The sequence below is a fragment of the Lissotriton vulgaris genome, chromosome 3_2 (assembly GCF_964263255.1).
Source record: "Lissotriton vulgaris chromosome 3_2, aLisVul1.2, whole genome shotgun sequence".
Lineage (NCBI taxonomy): Eukaryota > Metazoa > Chordata > Amphibia > Caudata > Salamandridae > Lissotriton > Lissotriton vulgaris.
The window spans coordinates 1,207,185-1,225,781 of record NC_141690.1 but is presented as its reverse complement, the minus strand read 5'-3'; the positions used below and the strand labels follow the sequence as shown (position 1 = coordinate 1,225,781).

General features: G+C 45.4%; 1 protein-coding gene across 11 annotated transcripts in view; it reads right to left on the bottom strand.

Moving 5' to 3' along the window:
* Positions 1 to 18,597, bottom strand: part of APBB2 (amyloid beta precursor protein binding family B member 2) — a 973,994-nt gene that overhangs the window by 86,928 nt on the left and 868,469 nt on the right. For all 11 annotated transcript variants that reach the window (XM_086963922.1, XM_086963917.1, XM_086963923.1 and 8 more), the window contains 2 exons: positions 10,822 to 10,936; positions 5,273 to 5,360 (listed from right to left, as the gene is read on the bottom strand). In XM_086963922.1, the coding sequence (XP_086820048.1) occupies positions 5,273 to 5,360; positions 10,822 to 10,936 (203 nt within the window). The remainder of the gene's footprint in view (positions 1 to 5,272; positions 5,361 to 10,821; positions 10,937 to 18,597) is intronic.

Below are 18,597 nucleotides of genomic sequence, written 5' to 3'. Positions count from 1 at the left end.
TCAGGGGAAGCCATTTGAAGACATTTCATAACATGCGAAGTCTACCACTAGGATGACTTGGGGCCTGTTGTTTCTGAACTTCTTCAGTATTTACAGGAGAGGCAGCAACAGATAGGCCTACAGGAGTCCCGAGCTCCACTCTAGATGAAAGTTTTTTTTACTGAAAAAGAGCTGCCTTGGAAACTCCCAACACACAAACGTGTCAAAATTGAGCATTCGCTGTGGTGGGAGGTATAGATCGAGCCAGGGCTCTACCGATTCATGGAAGAAGCCCTGTGCGAACTCGGAGTGCAACTGCCATTCGTGATCCCCTAAGCGTTGGTGGCTGAGTTTGTCTGCCACGGCAATTAGAGATCCCACCATGTGGTTAACCACCAAGGAAATTCCCTGGCGGTCCAGCCACTTCTAGAGCTGCAGAGCATCCAGGAACAGAGCACAAGACCCTATCTTGTCCTGCTGGTTGGTAGGTTGTAGGTGATGTTGTCTGTGAGCACCTGCTTGAGCCTTCCTTTGATGGTGTGCAGGAGGAAGGCCTTCAACGCCAATCAAATCACCCTTGACTCCAACAAACTGATGTGGAGTTGAGGTTCTGTCGGAGATCAGAGGCCAGAAGCATCTGATCTCCAACTCTCCTAGATGGCCTTCTCAACCCAGTAGTGATGCATCAGTGACCACTGTTAGCTCTGGGTGGGTTGAGTGGGATTGGCCACTGACCCATTTGTGGTTCAGCATCCTACACTGTAAGACTTTTGCAGTCTCCTCTGAAATCTGGATACAATCTGACAGATTCCCCGATGTTGCTTTCACTCGGATTTGAGGTCCAACTGCAGAGCCCACATGTGCCACCTAGTATGAATGGCCAACACGATGCGTGCAACAATCCCAGCAGCATCAAAGTCATTCATACTGAGATCCAGCATAGAGAATGAAACATGGGGATCGTAGCCCAAATATCCTGAACTCTCTGCTATGGAGGAAAGGCATGGAACAGTACCATATCCCGAATAGCTCAGGTGAGCAAGAGCATAGGCAAAGGAGTCAGGTGTAACTTCGGCACGTTGACAGTGAACTCCAGAGATGTTAAGAGGTTTGTCGTCATCTGGAGGTCGTTGACTACTGCCTAGGGTGACCCCACCTTCAGCAGTCAGTCGTCAAGGTAGGTAAAGATTGGCATCCCTGAAGGGGTGATGCTACCACCGCCACCACTTTTGTGAACACCTGAGAGGGAATGGTGAGGCCAGAGGGAGCACTGGAAACCAAAAATGGTCCTGGCTCACTGTGAACTGCAGGTAGTGCCTGTGGGCCTGCAGGACGGGGATATAGAAATAAGCATCCTGCTGGTCCAACGCCACAATCCAGTCACCGTAGTCTAGGGCAGATAGAGTCTTGGGCTAGTTCGATCATCTTGAATTTGCCCTTCCGCAGGAAGGTATTGAGAGTGAGAAGATCAAAAATAAGACGAAGAACTTCCTCCTTCAGTACCAGGAAGTAGCTAGAGTAAGTTCCTATTTCCGAGACCAGAACCCTCTCTACGGCCCCTTTGGTCAAAAGGGCCTGCAGTTCCTGTTGCAAGATGGACTGGTGACGGTGAAAGGTGTCAGAGTAGAAAGAAGTGGGATTTTCCCTCCAACAGGTTGGCTGTGTGCCGGCAAGGACACACAAAAGCAGTTTTGAGGATGTGGATGCTGGAGGGATGTGGGACTGAGCGGCACGTTGTCCCTACTGTCCCATGCATTGTCTCAGGGAGGCACAGCCTCTGCAAGAACGGGTTTAAAGGCTTGATGGGCTGAAGAAGGAAGCTGACATTGGCAAAACTGAAAAGTCTAACCATACCAGTGGAGAGAGGGAAATTGTTGGAGTTGTCTGGTGGGGGCAGAAAGACCCAAGGAGCCAGCCATGCCCATACTCTCCTTAAACTGTTCGAGGGCTAAATCCACTTTTTCGCCAAAGACGTGAGAGACGTCAAACAGCATCACCATCAGAGATGCTTGGACATCACCGTTGAGGTCCGTAGACCTCATCCAGAAGTGGCACTGTAGTGCCACGCTGTTACTCATTGCTCAAACTAAGCAGATGTTTGTGTCCAAGCCAGAACAAATATGTTGTATTTTACTGTATTGCAATCATCCTGAATAGCTTGAGTAACAGCCGCCAGGAGATTGTCCGGAACAGCCGGTAAAACCTGTGCCACCGTGTCCCGAATGGCATGGGAGGAGCGGCCTAGAGGATAGCTGCCATTCACTGACCTCAAAGCAAGGCTCATGGAGGAGAAAATCAGCTTGCCAAATATTTCTATCCCTTTGGACTCCCAGTAAGGAAGATATTGGGTTCAATCTTTCGGGTGGATGCCTCAACCACCAAACTCTCTGGCACTGGATGTTGTGTAAGAAAGTCTGGGTCATTTGGTGCAGGACAATGTAAACGAGCGATCTGCCCCTATTCACAGGTGGGCCTGAACAAGGTCTCACTCAAAAGGGTATCTGTGAGTACCTCAATAAATAAGAGTAGAGATTCTTTTGGAGCCTGACCTGGCTAAAGAATCTTAGATAAGAACTTAGTTTTCTCATGTATAGTGGGGAGCTGTTGGTCTAAAACATCTGCCACCCTTCGCAAAATATCTGTGAATCAGGTACTTTCTTCCAGAGCAGGCCTGAGGTTGGGGGTACAAAACCTGTATCTGGAGAAGTATTCAGACAACTGGTAACATGGAGTTCATCATAAAAGTTATCCTCATTGTGGAATATAACCAAACCCTTTATCATAATTATCATTCTCCTAGTAAGTTCTGCAAAGATTGTGCAAAGTTTGGGTCCTAACGTATGGTAAGAGCGAGGCCGTTGTGGATTCTGCTCGGAGTTGGATAAATTAATGGGGCTGTAAATAATCTCCTGGCATAGGTGCAAAGGGAACCTGTGCAGAAAGTGGTGTTGAAACCTAAGTCAGCACTGGAGTCAGCGCTGAACCCGATGAAGTTTCAGAGGCACAGATGGTGCCAAGGGCAGACTTGCAGGTGCAACTCCAACTTGAGGCTCATGAGAACCCTAGGGGCCCGAAGGCGTGCCACACGGAATGGGTAAAGCGTCAATAATGCGCAGCATGGCCTCTTTTAAGGCCTCTATTTCTGCAACATCATAGACGCATAGGGGATCTTGGGTTGTACCTGGACTAACTCAGAATAGGCTCCAGTGGACAACAGGATCGCGACTAGGAGGTACATTGATGCCCTTGCGCTATCTCTGGAGTTTGATAGTGGTGGCAAGGGGATGATTCCGGCTTCAAAAAAGTATGTGTTTTTATTGAACTTGCCCTGAGACTATGTCCACAAAGAAGATTTGCAGTGGGAACTACTTCGGGAATGGGACCTTCATTTCTACTTTAACGGGTTAAGGCATGGAGCCTTCCCATGTTTGGCAAAGTAATGTTTACCCTTGCATTCCCGAATGGCATTTGGATTGATCTGAGAGCAGTTGTTACAGGCTCAGGAGTCGTGCGCCGGCTAAAGGCACCAAAGATGCACTATGTGAGGGTCAGTCATGCACGTTTGCTTGTGACAGTCCCTACACAGTTTCAATACTTTTATTTTAGGGGTGGCATTTTGTCTCGCACACTGGGAAATGTATTTGATGAGAAATAAGTCATAAAGACTAAGTAAAAACTCCAGGTCAATATCTGAAGGTGCGGAAAGAAAGGAGCTGATGTCAGCCCAAATAGGTGGTGCTTATACACGGCTCTGCTCGTCACTTCTGGAGCAGAACGGCATCTGCGTTGAGCATTACGTCCCCAGCTACCAGCGCACAGCAATACTGCTTTAAAGTTTCCGGATTCAGCCTGATGCCTGGGAAATATTCAAATGGTGAGGAATCTGCAGTTAGAAGTATCCATCAGAAAGGTTTATTTGTGTACATGAGAAGGTCAACCATCTCGGACAGCTTGACTCTGTTTCAGGTAGTGTAGGTTCCTGCTACAGGTGGTTGGGACAGATGGATGATTTTAGCTAGTGCCAGTTTCTACAATAGAATTTTGAATAGTTTGGCCTCATAAACAAGTATGCCCATTTAAGTCATTACATTTCAACTGCATTATTATAGACAGATATTACACAAAGCAATATAATACAGGCTGATCCAACCATAAAGAGGTCATGCAAAGGCAATCAGTGAATCACAAACACTGGCATTTTCTGTTGGACTTTCACATCCATAGGCCCATCAGCTTAGCAGCCGAGAAATTCTTTTGAGATCTGGTGGGTTAAGTGCTCAATACCTTTGGTTCCAAACACAGCCAGCTTAGGGTTAAATGGACCAGTGTTCAAGCAAACGGTGTCACATTTGCATGGTAAGGTTACGATCTGTGATGTACCTTTAAAATAATAATTGTGCCTCATCTCTTTTGGTGCATCTATCGTTACCTGTAATACTTTGTCATTATTTTTCCAACTATTGGACACCTGCCACTGGGCCTTCAGACTTTTACACTTTATGGAGCAGGGAAGACAAGTTGCAGGAGAAGTTATAGCATTGAACCATAAGCTTAAGATCCTTGTCTGTCCACATCACCCGAACTGTAAACATTAGAAGGACTTTAATGTCTAAACAAAGGTTAGTTTTGAGGATGAAAAAACAGAGTACCACTTTGCTTCGATTATGCAAGCATGTTAATACAGGCTTAGGCAAGTATCTCCGCTTAGTGAAATTGAGCTACCATATTTGATGAAAGTAGGAAATCTTTAACTGAAAATGTGCAATGAAATGTATGGAAAATAAGCATTGTTTGAGTAAGAAATGCATTTTCCTTCAGAGCCAGGCTGTTGGTTCTCTCCACACTCCTAGTTAGTACACCTGAATAGTCACTCTGGACGTGTCCCTGGACTCTTGGGTCCTGTGCCTGTGACAGCTATTCTTCATGTGCTCTATACAGGCTAAGCTCACAGTAGCAAACCCTGCTCCACTTCCTTTCGTTTGGTAGGTGGTGGCATTTTACGGCTTGTCATTGACCAGTCCATTTCGTCACATCCGCATCTTCTGTAAAAGTCTCCAATGATGTCCTGCTGCATTAATTTTCGGGTCCTGCCGTTTGTGTGATGACAATGAATTATTGTTTAATGCTGCAGACATTTTTCCCCTCATTAAGGTGCTCTTAAAATTTTGATTTGAAATTCCAATAATCACTATAGTTTGAATGATTAGTGTATGGTTCATGTTTGCCCACTCACGTTCTACTCAACCTCCTACACATTCTGGACATATATAATATACATATTGTTTTTACATACCTTGCAGCGGAACATCAATGCTCACGTGGGCCCGCTCCTGCAACGAGCTGCAAGCAACAGCTTTGGCATTCTTCCGTTCCGCCATAATCTGCCAAAAGAGAGAACATTTGGTTGTAAAACAGTGGACTATAAAAAAGATATGTCGGGACCAGGGAAGAGACCATGGAAGACTGATTTTTTATAACAAGGTGACAGACTGGTACCAGCATATAAACCTCCTTATGAAGGTGGGAAAACAAAATCCTTTAAACCGGAAACATTTACCTTGAATCTTTCCTCAGAGATTTGTTTCATTAATATTAAAATAGTCTGTTAAAAACATGCACTCAATCACCCACCTACATAAAGTGTAATGAAGTATGCCATGGCCTGAAAACATTAACTTGTGTTTTTATCCTTTTACAATTCCTTGATAGCACTATACAGGCATAAGCTGCTCTCGGTCTTCTTGTTCAAGCCTCCAAGGGCTTGGAGAGATGAGGCTGTTTCTAATGGGAAATGCAGCCTGATCATAATTGAGCTGTAATGGCAGACCTCTGACGTGCTGTCTTTATTGTATATTGAGTGGGCTGCTAGCACTGCTGTCAATACTGGCTCGCTGGGTTGACCGTAGGGAGATGGGATGCATCTTCTCAAGGGTAGACACATAAGGGCAAAGCAAAGATTGATAGTGTGCAGGCCTACAGCCCGGCAAATTATCAGGGAAGACTGTCCAACACGCAGGAAAGAGAGATATCAGAACAAGAAATTGAACCTTAGGCACACATGTGCGCGTGTCTGCTCACGACTGCTTCTGAGAGTTACTCTCCGAGGCTGAACTAACAGTTAAAGCACTGTTGGAGAAGGCAAGTTCAACTTCCTGCATGAAAGAAAGTTCTGCCAAAGGGCATGTAAGAGATTTACACATATAACCATAGGAGGATAGTGGCAAAGCAAAGTACAGCTCAACACTAAGGAATCACATAAGTCTGTCCTCTTTAAGGACATGCCTAATGAAGTCCTCATCAGCATACTCTTAGAGCAGGCATTTATGTACAAAGAGTTCATTGACCTGCAGCCTAATGATGGCAAAGCATCAACAACTGTTCACGTTATCCGGTCTGTGAACGAATAGTAACCAATGATCTTGGCTTCGATCCAGAACCTCTGCAAGATCCAATCCATTATCTTCATGTCCAGTAAAAATCCAGAACCAATTCCTCCACTCATCTTACTCAAACTTCCTGGTCAACCCACAAATATGCTATTCAATGTATGGCTAGAATAGCTTCGCAAGCGTGTACCCTCGTCTCTGAAGTTATCTTCTCTGGCCCTCTTTCCGTTCTGTGATCAGCAGAACTGGATTTCCAGAAAAGTCTCAATGAGTATCTGTTGAACAAGTCAAGGCAGCATAACCTCTGCACTTGCAAAAAAAAAACATCTACAGGCCATTCAATTTGCAGTATAGTTATAACATTGCTATACAACGTTATGGGTTCATGTACATGATTTCATGCAACTCTACTATTATCAATTAGCATAATGCAGCACTGTTTTCTGAGCAACAGGAATTTAAAGACAGCATTATTTTACCTGGTCATATGGGAGGCCCCAGGAAAATTCTACCTAGGTATTGGGCATTTAAACTTATTTCGGCTTCAATGAACGCTGTAATCATCATGCCATGAAAATATGCTGGGACAATGTGGCTTAATGGCCAGAGCGACTGACTTTGACGCTGGGGAACCAGGTTTGAGTCTTGCGGGAGGCTCACAAATCCTGCGATTCTGGGCAAATCACTTAATCTCCCCGTGCCTTAAAACATAAATGTGCGACTGGTGCTCGTGTAGAGTGCTCTGATACCTCTGGGTCGAGTTTGCGTTATATAAAACTGCGACAACAAAAAAAGTATGTGCTTTAGAAGTCTGGTCACAGTACTTCTGATCTTTAAGCCCATATGATTCTGTTAAGCACCGTTTGCTGCTCAACAGATTTATATTTAGTTATTAGTTGATCAGCCTTGGACCCTTCTCCTTGGACGCCGTTAACCTCAACTGCGGAGTTCCACAAGCATCCTCAGCCTCACTCTGTTCAAAGCCTTCATGACCCTACTGAGCAGCATCATCCACCCCCACATAATCAAAATCATATACTATGCTGACGACACCCAGCTCTTACTCTTCCTATCTCACAAGACGCCAAACACCTGAAACAACTTCTCCGCCTACATGACCGAAATCATCTGATGGATACAAATCAACAGCCTCAAACTCAATGCAAACAAGTTTAAAGTAGTAAACTTGTGCAAAGAAGCCTCACTCTGGTCCGCCACCTGGTGCGCTGCCAAACTCAGACCCACATCCCTCCCAGCAACCCATTCAAAGAACCTTGGAATAGTAATCGACAACCAACTCACCAGAAACGGCCAAGTAAATGCAATCTCCGACTACTGCTTCAACACTCAAGATGCGCAAAAAGATCTTCAAATTGCTCTCCTCCAAGACATTCAGAACCGTTACCCAAGCCCTCATCACCAGCAAGCTGCATCTATGGCAATACACTCTATTCTGCAAACAACGCTCAACTGACCAGAAGACTCACCCTTTACCTCCCACCCAGCACTGACATTACCCCGCACCTCAAAGAGCTCCACTGGCTCCCAACAACTCATGCGCAAATATAAAGCCTTACACAACACTGGCCCATGTGCCTGAACAACTGCATAAACTTTCACAAATCAACCAGACACCTCCGCTCAGTACGCAGAATCCAGATCTGGCAATCGTGCCTTCCCCTACCTCGCTCCTAAAGCCAGGAAGGACCTGCCCATGCACATCAGAGCCAGCGCCTCAGTTCTTTCATTTCACAAGAAACTGAAGCCCTGGCTCTTCACTGAGGCTGGACCCTGACTCTGTATCAACATATATACGGGACCCCCTCTTGAGCTACTTATAGGCCAGGGAAAAGAGAGGAACACAATAACATAGCAAAGAATAGTTCCCACGTGGCCGTAATTACTTTACATATATCACAGTTTTAATTTTTAGAAGAGTCATTCAAAACATGGCAACCAATTTTGTTATTTTTATATTTATGACTTATTTTTTCTTTTCTTTTTACAAAAATAGTTTATATACTTTTTTCTCTTTTTAAATTCATCATATTCATTTCTCATAAATAGCAGTACATTGATTTCATTGACAATGCAAATTTGAACAATAAAAACATACCATACAGAGAACCCATCTAAATCACTCTCACCATTGTCTCATACATGCACATTCATCACCTAGCGTGATAGTTCACAGTTAAATCTGTGATACCTTAGACACAGAATAAAGACTGAATGTTGAGTGTATGAATGTGCATGTATGAGGCAATGGTGAGTGATTTAGATGGGTTCTCTGTATGGTATGTTTTTATTGTTCAAATTTGCATTGTCAATGAAATCAATGTACTGTTGTTTATGAGAAATGAATATGATGAATTTAAAAAGATAAAAAAGTATATAAACTATTTTTGTAAAAAGAAAAGAAAAAAATAAAAGTCATAAATATAGAAATAACAAAATTGGTTGCCATGTTTTGAAGGACTCTTCTAAAAATTAAAACTGTGATATATGTAAAGTAATTACGGCCACGTGGGAACTATTCTTTGCCCTGGACCCTGACTCTGCCCATACAGCTCCTGCTTCGGCACCATGATACCTTTCCGGGGGAGTTCTGCGCTATACGAATACAAAAAATATTAATAAACAATATTTTTAACAACAGGCTATGGGATGTAAATCTATGTGCTATAGATGTATATATGTACATGGTATGTATATCCCACTCTATCCCAAATGAACTTCAAAGTGCTTTTGGCACTGCACTGTTTGATGCATGCCTTTTTTGGCAAGGTCAGCCTTGTGGATATGGCATAAGGATATAAGCTGAGAGGTTTATGTTATTTTTCTTGCAGGTTGAAAAGTCAAGAAAAGGTGCAAGGTCACTTTCAGTGAGTCCTTCCAAGCCTTTTATCTTATACTCCTTGTATTTATATTAGTGGGGAGAGCGAGCACGTGTTTCAGCTGATTTTAATCTATTTCCAGGTTTGCAGTTCAAAGTTCTATCCTGCAGCTCTGGTCCTGTGTTTAAACTTCACTCTCCTTTTAGTTGGGAGTCACTGAAGACTTAAAGCCAGTGAAATATGCTGTGCGGATGATGGAGCAGAATAACCCATCTGGCCTATTTTGGACCCGGAATAAGCTTTTTATCCGCTCCAGTACAAATCATGTCAAATCCAGTAGCGGAGGAGCCACGACTGGTCAAAAGTAAAAGAATAATAGGGTGAGAACCCTTCTGCTCCTTGTCTAGAAAAGATGACATTTTTCTCCATGGTTTAAAAAAAATTGTTGATTAACCAACGCGTTAGCAAGGTCATGCAAGTTGAGACAAAGGATCACAGTTTCTACCCAATAGGGAGGATCAAGCACCCAGTAAGAATCCATCTGAAAAATATTCAAAAATCAGCATTACCTTCCTGTTGTCGCAGTGTAATGCTTTTATGAAGCTCAGCCCCTGCTCGAGTGCTCCTGTCCTTAAGACATGTTGGCACATTATAAATCCTATACAACACAGCGTTCAAATGTCCATCACTAAGATCTAACAAAGACCCTTAAAAAAGTCACCTGCCTTAGAGGGCTACCATGATGGATTGAATGCTGGGCACTATTTGAGGTCCTTGCACAGGCTAACACGACACCTCTTATGCGAACCAGGTGCATGCTGGTCCCAGGGACACCAACACACCCGCTGATCTTTTCAATGTCTGTAGAGCAGGGTAGTGGGTCATTGAGCACAAAATAATTGCGGTAGTCGATATTTGGGTTGTCACTTGACATTAGCAAATGTCATGGTATGGAACGCTCGTCCGCCATAAGAAAAAGATCATTTAAATCCATTAACAGCAACCAATATGTTTCTAGACATGCCATAATATGTCTCTGCGCACAGGATTAGCTTCAAATCATTAACTGTGCTGTGCAGGCAGATAGATGACATTTGTTTTCCACATCTAAACGGTGATCCTGAAAGGAAATATTTAATGTTTAATGTGGCAATGAACACTTCCTACCGACATTAATAATTAGAAGGGCAACACTCAATTTGTATTATAAATTAGTGAGCTGCATAACAAAATACTTACTCGCGTCCAACTGCACTATTCCCTAGCACAGCAGCTCCCCAGATACTTGCTTAGACTGCACCCCCCCCACATCCCCCCCCCCTCTGTAATGGTTTACACTGCTGAGGGGACAACAGGCCATTTTGACTTTGTCATGGGCATAGGTTCAAGTGGGGTGTTTGGGGTGTTACATGCCCGTAAAAAAATGTATTCTATTGTAAATAGTTGGGTACCATTGTTTTCGATGGATATGGTAAAATGCCTGCTGGATGTCACCAGAGATTTTTACAAGCCCACACTGACAAAAACACACACAGGTCGATGGAGATGGTGATACGCTGCTATGCAGATGCACATAACATGATATACATAACATGCTTCAAGAGACATCATGTCCTCACCTTAGAACAGATCTCGTGCAGACTGGTTGCGATGGCTTTCGCTGGCGTGTCACAACGGAACACATGGCATTTCAAGATCCGGGTGTCTCTGTCCCTCGCCACATACGCAAAGTCCCTGCAAAACACAACACATCCAGAGTTAGAACCGGTGTGATTCACCTGGCCCTCTTTTTCAGTTCACATTAATTAATCCAGCAAGCAATTAATCTGGTGGCTTTAGGGGGAGGGAGGAGGGTGGGAGATCCGTGTCAGGACCAAAAATGAAAAGGACATCAAATATTTACTGAAATGACACCGGAGAAATCGATGGTGCAGAACAGCATCGACATTAATTGAATATGCATGAATCAAGACGAACAGGTCGTTCAGATATCTTAATTCATGGCGCAAATAAAACCCACAATCTTCGAGTACAAATGAAACAGGGGACGCATGGTTGATCATCGTTTAGTACCAAAGGAGCTAAGGGAGATGATAGTCACGGAGAATCACATACAGCGTTTGACTTACAGTAATGTAAGAAAACCTCTATATCTGGAAGTATTTTAAAGTCGAACATGTTTCAGGTGCTACTAAGGAAAAGGAGCAAAGGTCAGGAATATGGTCCTAGAGTGAAGAAACACAAGTGTGCTTAAAACTGTAAACTGGGCCGGTAACATTCCAAAATAGTGATCAATAAACAAGTACACCCCTAAATTCACTACCCTTCAGAATCTAGCTGAATAAAACAAACATGAAACTATCCTGTCTTGTTAATAACCCCACTCCTTAAATAAATTAAATTTAAATATTCACATACTATTGACTGGGGATGTATCGAAAACTTCACACGACAATTGACTGCAATTCCAAAGCAAACCTGCCTAATGTGGTTTACTACCGTTTTCTAATTGGAAACAGGAGGGTCTTGAAAAGGGCACCCGCCTCCTATTGGCCAGTCCAGAAAGGATGCATGAATGGTGTGGGACCGCTACTACGGTTACAAACCATTGATCAGTTGCTGCTCCCCGAATTGAAGTTGGAACTGGTTTGCAAAAGGACAGTTGTCTCTGTTTTGCAGCTTCCCCTTTGGAAACCATACCATGGGATCTCAGAGGGAGCAGGCAGTGGTTTAGCTGACTGACCACTGCTTGCTACGCCATATGTTTTCTTAAACCGTATTTTTTTATCAGCATTTTTTTCCTTCAATGTCACCAGCCTGCTGCTTTTTGTGTTTTTTAAACCAAAACATATCAGCTGCAGGGCTGGTGCTCTGCTGTCCCTTTCAGGCAAACACAGGGGGTCTTTATATCATGACCTGCCTAGTTCACGTTCATTGGGCAGGTCAATTTGCAGCTTCTACTAAACAATTGGGTTGTGAGCAATTAGTACATAGATCGCATCCCAAAATGCATTCACACTCACTGACCCGTTGAGGACAACTGCACATCACTAGTTTATGAATGGGATTTTTTTACAACTGTTTTGCTTCTGTTGGTTGGAGAGGACCAATAGTGTTCGTCCTGAAATGTATGTGCCTTCACCACCTTCTCCACCTGGGCCGCTCGGATATCTGCGATTAAGAGCTGGTTCTTGACATTGGGCAGCAAGACCGTTTGAGCTACCAAACGCGCCTCCTTGGTTGCAAACTGCAACAGTGAGTCTATCTTAACCCTGGCTGTACTAGTACATATATGATATTCTATGAGTTTTTCTCTTGAGAAAAGGCTACAAGATGATCCCTGTGTGAAACCGCCATTAACTAGGTAGCCGCTTGTGTGCACATCTTGGCTCAGGAGTGGATCCCTTTCAACTATAGCAGCTATGAGCTAAAGCCATCCATTCTGCAGTGACATGGTCTCCTTCTTGTACTTTCCTCAAAAAGAGAAGACAACTGAAAGAATATTTTTCCGCCACTATACAAGAAACTATGCCGGCACTGATGACCTAAAAAACCACGAGTAGCTCATGAGTTGACCACCAGCCTTTTGGATTTGTAAATGCTTATTTTGTTTGTCATGATTTTTGCACAACTTTATAGTTAGGGAAGCTGCTGAGTTCTGATCAACCTAAAAATAACATTGTTAAAAAGTAACATTTGTTTAATTTCAAAAAGCACACAATGCCATAGTAGTCCCTGGCACTAAGGGAATCTGCTTTGCATAAGCAGTGGAATCAGCCAATACCCCACGCTCTGTGCTTGAGTGGGCTGAGGATAAATGTGACTGAGACAATAACAGACCAATGTATGAAAAAGGCTAGCTAAAAGCTTCTTAAATCAAGTTTAGCATACTATAAATACAACTCAGAAAAAGCACAAAGTCTTGGCTAGCGCCTGACCTACAATGCACTGGCAAGGCCAAAAGGTCTTGCTTGCATTGAAAACGGACTAAGCATTTTTAAAATGTCTGCTGCAGTGAAAAAACAGAATAAACGAGTGTTTCTTTATACCGTACCTCTATTAACTAGCATTTAATATGAGAGGATTCAGTGTACTTCTGAAATGTACCATGGTATCCTGTGAGATGCAATGCTAGCACTACATGAGAGTTACAACGAAGGTGAATGTGCAAGGGAGTCCTTAACCCCCAGCTACAGCGGGGGTGGAGCTATTTATGGGCATCTTCTGTCGCAGCTTGGCAGACAAATTCTCATAATTAACGCAAAAGAAAAATGTGCTGATAGAAAGCGAAGGACGGACAAAAGGTGAAAAGTGATGATGGGTAAAAGGATGAGTGATTGGGAGAAAGAATGGGTGAAAGAGTGAGTCACTGAGTGAAAGGATGCAGTGGTGAGTGAGAGAATGGATGACAGTGTGGATGGACGAATGGATGCGTGGGTGGGTGAAAGGGTGGGTGGGTGAAAGGATGCATAGGTGGGTGAAAGGCTGGGTAACTGGATGGGTGACAGTGTGGATGGGTAAAATAATGCGTGGGTGAGTGAAAAGGTGGGTAAGTGAAAGGATGCATAGGTGGGTGAAAGGCTGGGTGAAATGGTGGATGGGTGAAAAGGAAGCATGTGTGGGTGAATGAATGAATGGATGGAGAAAGACAATGATGGATGAAAGAATGACAGAATGCAGAGATTAAATGGTGGATATCAGCAGATAGATGGAAGGATGAAAGAGATGCTTGGATGTAAGAGACAATGGAGCTCTTCTAGAAGGGACAGGCTCACTTGATTTGCTCGACATGAGCCGTCAGAGCTTTAGTTGAAAGTGGGAGATGTTTTAATTTTCTGGCTACTCCCTTGCCTTTAAGGACATCTTTTTGCCTAAACTACATGCCATGGAGCCCAGGCAGTGACTTAAATGCTTTGTCCTACTGACAATCCTAATCTATAAAGCAGGAAGGCGCAAACTAGTGACTGAAGGCTATTGGCTGGTCTTTCACATACTGGGCTCACTGCTCCTGTAAATGAGGATGCAAACAGGATTATTACTCAACACTGAGGGACACTCTGCATGACTATGCTCCGTCAAGTTGCAATTGCTATTTCTGCTGCCACTGGGCACCTTGAATTGCATGCTTGGTTTACTCGTCATGGTTGAGGATGTGGAACAGGTATGTAAGCGCGTGGCCAAGATGGCGTACTGGTAGGTCATGTTTCCAGTCTCACTTGCCCAAAAATGGCATGCCATGGCACAAACAGAGAAGACAACTGAAAGAATATTTTGCCGCCACTGTACAAGAAACTAAGCCTGCACTGATGAGAGAGAGCTCTCAGATCTGCAAAGAGCCCCTCAGAGGCTGCAACGAAGAAATTAACTGAAACCACCAGAGAGGCAGGAAAGGATCTTACCGAAATAAAGTTGCAGGGACATCCTTTGCACCACGATGTGCCACTAACTGCCGAGTACAGCCTCGCCTGCCTTAAAGAGGATTCTACAGGCTCCTCGGGGTGGGGAGAACGACAGCTTGATGTAGGGTTATGAGAAGGCCTCATATTACCAAGGTCCGCTACAAGGCCCCTTGGCTTCAGCTCTCACTCCTAGAGTGAGCCCAGCGAGGGCGGGCTAGGCCAGGACGAGGGGTGGGGTGGGGGGGTGGGGTGGGTAATGGGTGTGGACAAGCGACGCAGCTCAGTCTCCCAATTCACTTGCTAGTGCGGTGCCTCCGGTCGTCTTTTTAGGGTGTGGTGCCCCTTATGCGCATCTCGGCGGAGGACTCCCAGTGTTCAATTTCTTGTTTGGGACCTCAGGCGCCTTAGGCAGAGGCCCCAAACCTGTGGCCTCAGATTAGGGACAAGAGAGGAGGCCTCCGTCTATATGGCTCGTCTACAGGGCGGCCCACGTGCTCTCACGACTGCATCCATAGAGTCCCTGTGCACATTCGTCGATATGCCCCAGCAAACAGTTTCACTTACTGTCATTTGGGGCCCTGTCGCAGTGTGCACACTGAAGTCGTAGGGTGGTACTCTGGTCCCTCGTTCCACCAGGGCTGCCGTTCCTACACGCGCAGTCTACTGCGTGCCCCTGCCCCAGGGTTGTAGGCCTCAGTCCGGCTGGCACAGAAGTTGCCGATCACACACGGGAGCAGCAGGGCACCCCAGCGATGGACCAACCGATGGAGTTTCTTAAGATTTTCCCACACCGGTGCTGCCTCTGCGGTTAGAGAAGTGCAATACTTTGGTCCTATCTCCCCGGTCCGGAGGGTCACCAGAGATGCACACCACGTCGGGGGTCTCAGCACACCAGCACCAAGCCAGCCAGCTCGGGATATTTTATTACAGCTAGCCGAGAGCGTTAAACCGGTTCACTTACCGCCGGTCGGGGCCCTGTCGCAGTGTGCGCACTGGTGTCACAGGGTAGTACTCGGTGTCACTCGTTCCACTGGGGCTGGCGTGGCAGCCCGTCGCAGGCCACTGCGCCCCCCCAACAACCTTAAACAGAGGAAGAAAGCGACCCCCTCCAAGCCTAATGAGGGAGCAAAGGCAGAGCAGGACCGAGGGGCCGCCAAAGCAGGGAAGGAGACGGGCTCTCCGGCGTCTCTGAAGTCCAGGGAGTCGCGGAATGTGTCATGTTCCAGGAAATCAGGCAGTGTGTTTTTCTGCGGCTTTACACGCCATGCATGGGATCGGGTTGGCAGGCATGTTTATAACAAGCGCTCGCCATTTGTCTGTAAGCTCCATCCTTTTTAGACTGGGCACCCCGACTTCCTGCTGGGGTAAAAGGTTCCTTATCTTCTTTATGGGGCCATTTGGAACCATAAAGAAGATAAGAAACCTTCTACTTCAGCAGTAAGTCAAGGAACCCAATCTGAAAAGGTCAGGGCTTAAAGAGAAAGAAGAACGTCACTAGGACCTCTTCTCCAATGGCTGTCCACCGTTTAGGAGGCCAGCCAATTGAGAAGAGGGGCGGGGCTTAACCTCGCTAGTGATGTTCTCTCTATCTCATTAAATCTCGCCAGTGAGACTGCGCAAGCGCTGCCATAGCAGACCGAGACCTAAAAAGGAGTATCGTGGAAGTAACGACATTGGATGCCTCCCTAATACAGTAAATCTTGACCTAACAACAAGCAGACACTTGCTAGAAAGGGCCAAAACGATCAGGCTGGCTGCCTCCAGTTGGAAGAGGGACCAATTGGTGAAAGACTTACTGTTGAAACCCACACCGCAGAAGATCGAGCCCACATGCACCAGCCTCTCTCAGGGCTCTGAGAATCAGCAGTGCCTCCTCCACTAAGGCGGAGGAGCAACGCCTCATTGCTCTGCGAGCAGTTTGAAAAGGAAAACTAAAATGATAATTACCAATGTTATCATCATTTTAGTTTTCTGTTGCTGCTTTAAGTGCGGGTCTGGGCTGGCCAAAGTAGGGGCCAGAGGGAGAAGTAGTGAGCACACACTAAGTGCCCATTACCGTTTGGGCTGGCAAAACCATCATGCACACTTTGCATGTTCTCCACCGGCTATATTGCACAGCCTGGGTGGAGAACATGCACAGCCTCCCAGTCCCTCTCTGAGCACCAAACCACGGCACTCAGACCAATCACGAGGCTGCTGTAAGGCAATGTCATGATTAGCTAGGGGAGTCTAGGAGCTTCCTGTGTGCTTCCAGGTTCCTGCTTCCTGTTGTCGAATGAGGAGCTGAAGAGGACCAAGAAGTGGCGGCTGGCCAACCAGCCACCCCATTAAGTAGCTCAAGACACTGCTGAGAATAACAGTTGTATTATTAAAAGTTCCTTTAAGGAATCACTTTATGGATTGGCAGATGACTTTGCTTCCTTGAAAGGGAAACTGCAAGAACCCACCCAGTACAAACTGTGTACAGAGCAGTGGGGATCCCGGGGGGTGGGGGATCAGGAGGGAACAACACAGATGACTTTGTTCAGAAAATGTTCCCGGCACTTCTCCATTCCGATGACTTAACTCACTGAGTTAGATAGGTCCCACACAGGTGATGGTCCCTCCCCCAGAGACAAAATAGTACATTATTTTAAGCAAAATGAAAGTAATGGCAGCAGCAAGGAATAATGCAAACGTACCTTTCGAGAGTCACACGATTCTCCTGTTCCAGGACCTAACATCCATCATGCTACACAAAAGAAAGACGTTCCCCCAGTCACAGACTTTCTGTGCAAGCAAAGCTTTTCATACCAAAGGGGCCATTCTTCCTACCATATTTTCCAAAAGCCAGGGACAGAACTGAGCAGACAAGGTCACTTTCAGATGCAAAGTCCGTACTGCAACTAGCATAAGGATACGAAGTGCAGAAAGACATGCCAGGATCAGACTCCAGCATAACAGGAGTAAATCTATGCAGGGACAGATGGAGGAGAGTCCTTCGCTGTCACCGGAGCAACCGGCCCAACTAGGAGGACATACACAAAGAGGATTGCTGTGATAGACCAACTATGCATGGCTGATGTTCCCAAAGGGGATCCTGCCATCATGCGACAGGCTTCCGATTAAGAAGAGCATGGCGACTAAAGAATAGTCAGCATGACTAGCACGCTGGCAAGACCAATCCTCGGACCTGACTGCAAAAAATAACACTTTCTGGGGCTGGGGCAGGGTTAATGGGAACAGGAAAGACACCAAAGAGGCTGAGGGACTCATAGGGCAATCCTAGTAGGGGGGCTGTGAGTTCAAATCATGGCAATGAAGAAAGGACTGTGGGAGGGAAATCCTCCACGGTGGTCGATGAGACTATCTTTTTTCAGTTTCTATGTGTGGCGTTGTTGACTCCGTTTTTAGAGTCACTGATAGGGGCTTTTGAGGGGAATCCATTAGGCTCATGAGTCCGGCTACATTTCCATACAGGGAGGAACAAGCAGGACCCAGATGACACGAAGGGTACATTCCCTGATAAGAATCGCCTATCTATACAACTGTTAGAGATTGTTCGTTTTAAGGCAACAAGCTTCAATAGCCCTTCAAAAACACAGGTTGTCTTGGGTATAGTGAGGATGTCAAGTAGATAAGTGTCTTATTCCGGAGACACACCTGCTAAGCACAGATTGGCAACCTCTCTAACACAAATAGTTCTTGGACACCATTCCACACTTTTGGTCAGGGTAAGCGGTGGAAATAGAACAAAGCTCTGGCAATGTACTGTTTTACCTGCTATCAGTCAGCACTGTCACAGTTGAACTCCATGACGCCCTCATTTCAGTGAACTGCCATCTTCCTGGCTTGTTTGGAGATCTGTTACTATCAGACAGACCGCTTCACTTTGGCAAACATGGAGACCATCTTGAGTTCTTGTAACTCATTTGGGCATTGACCCTGCTTTGGATAATGTTACACGCAGGTCACAGTAATCCACTACTGTCAATGTCTCTAATTGGCAATTTATAT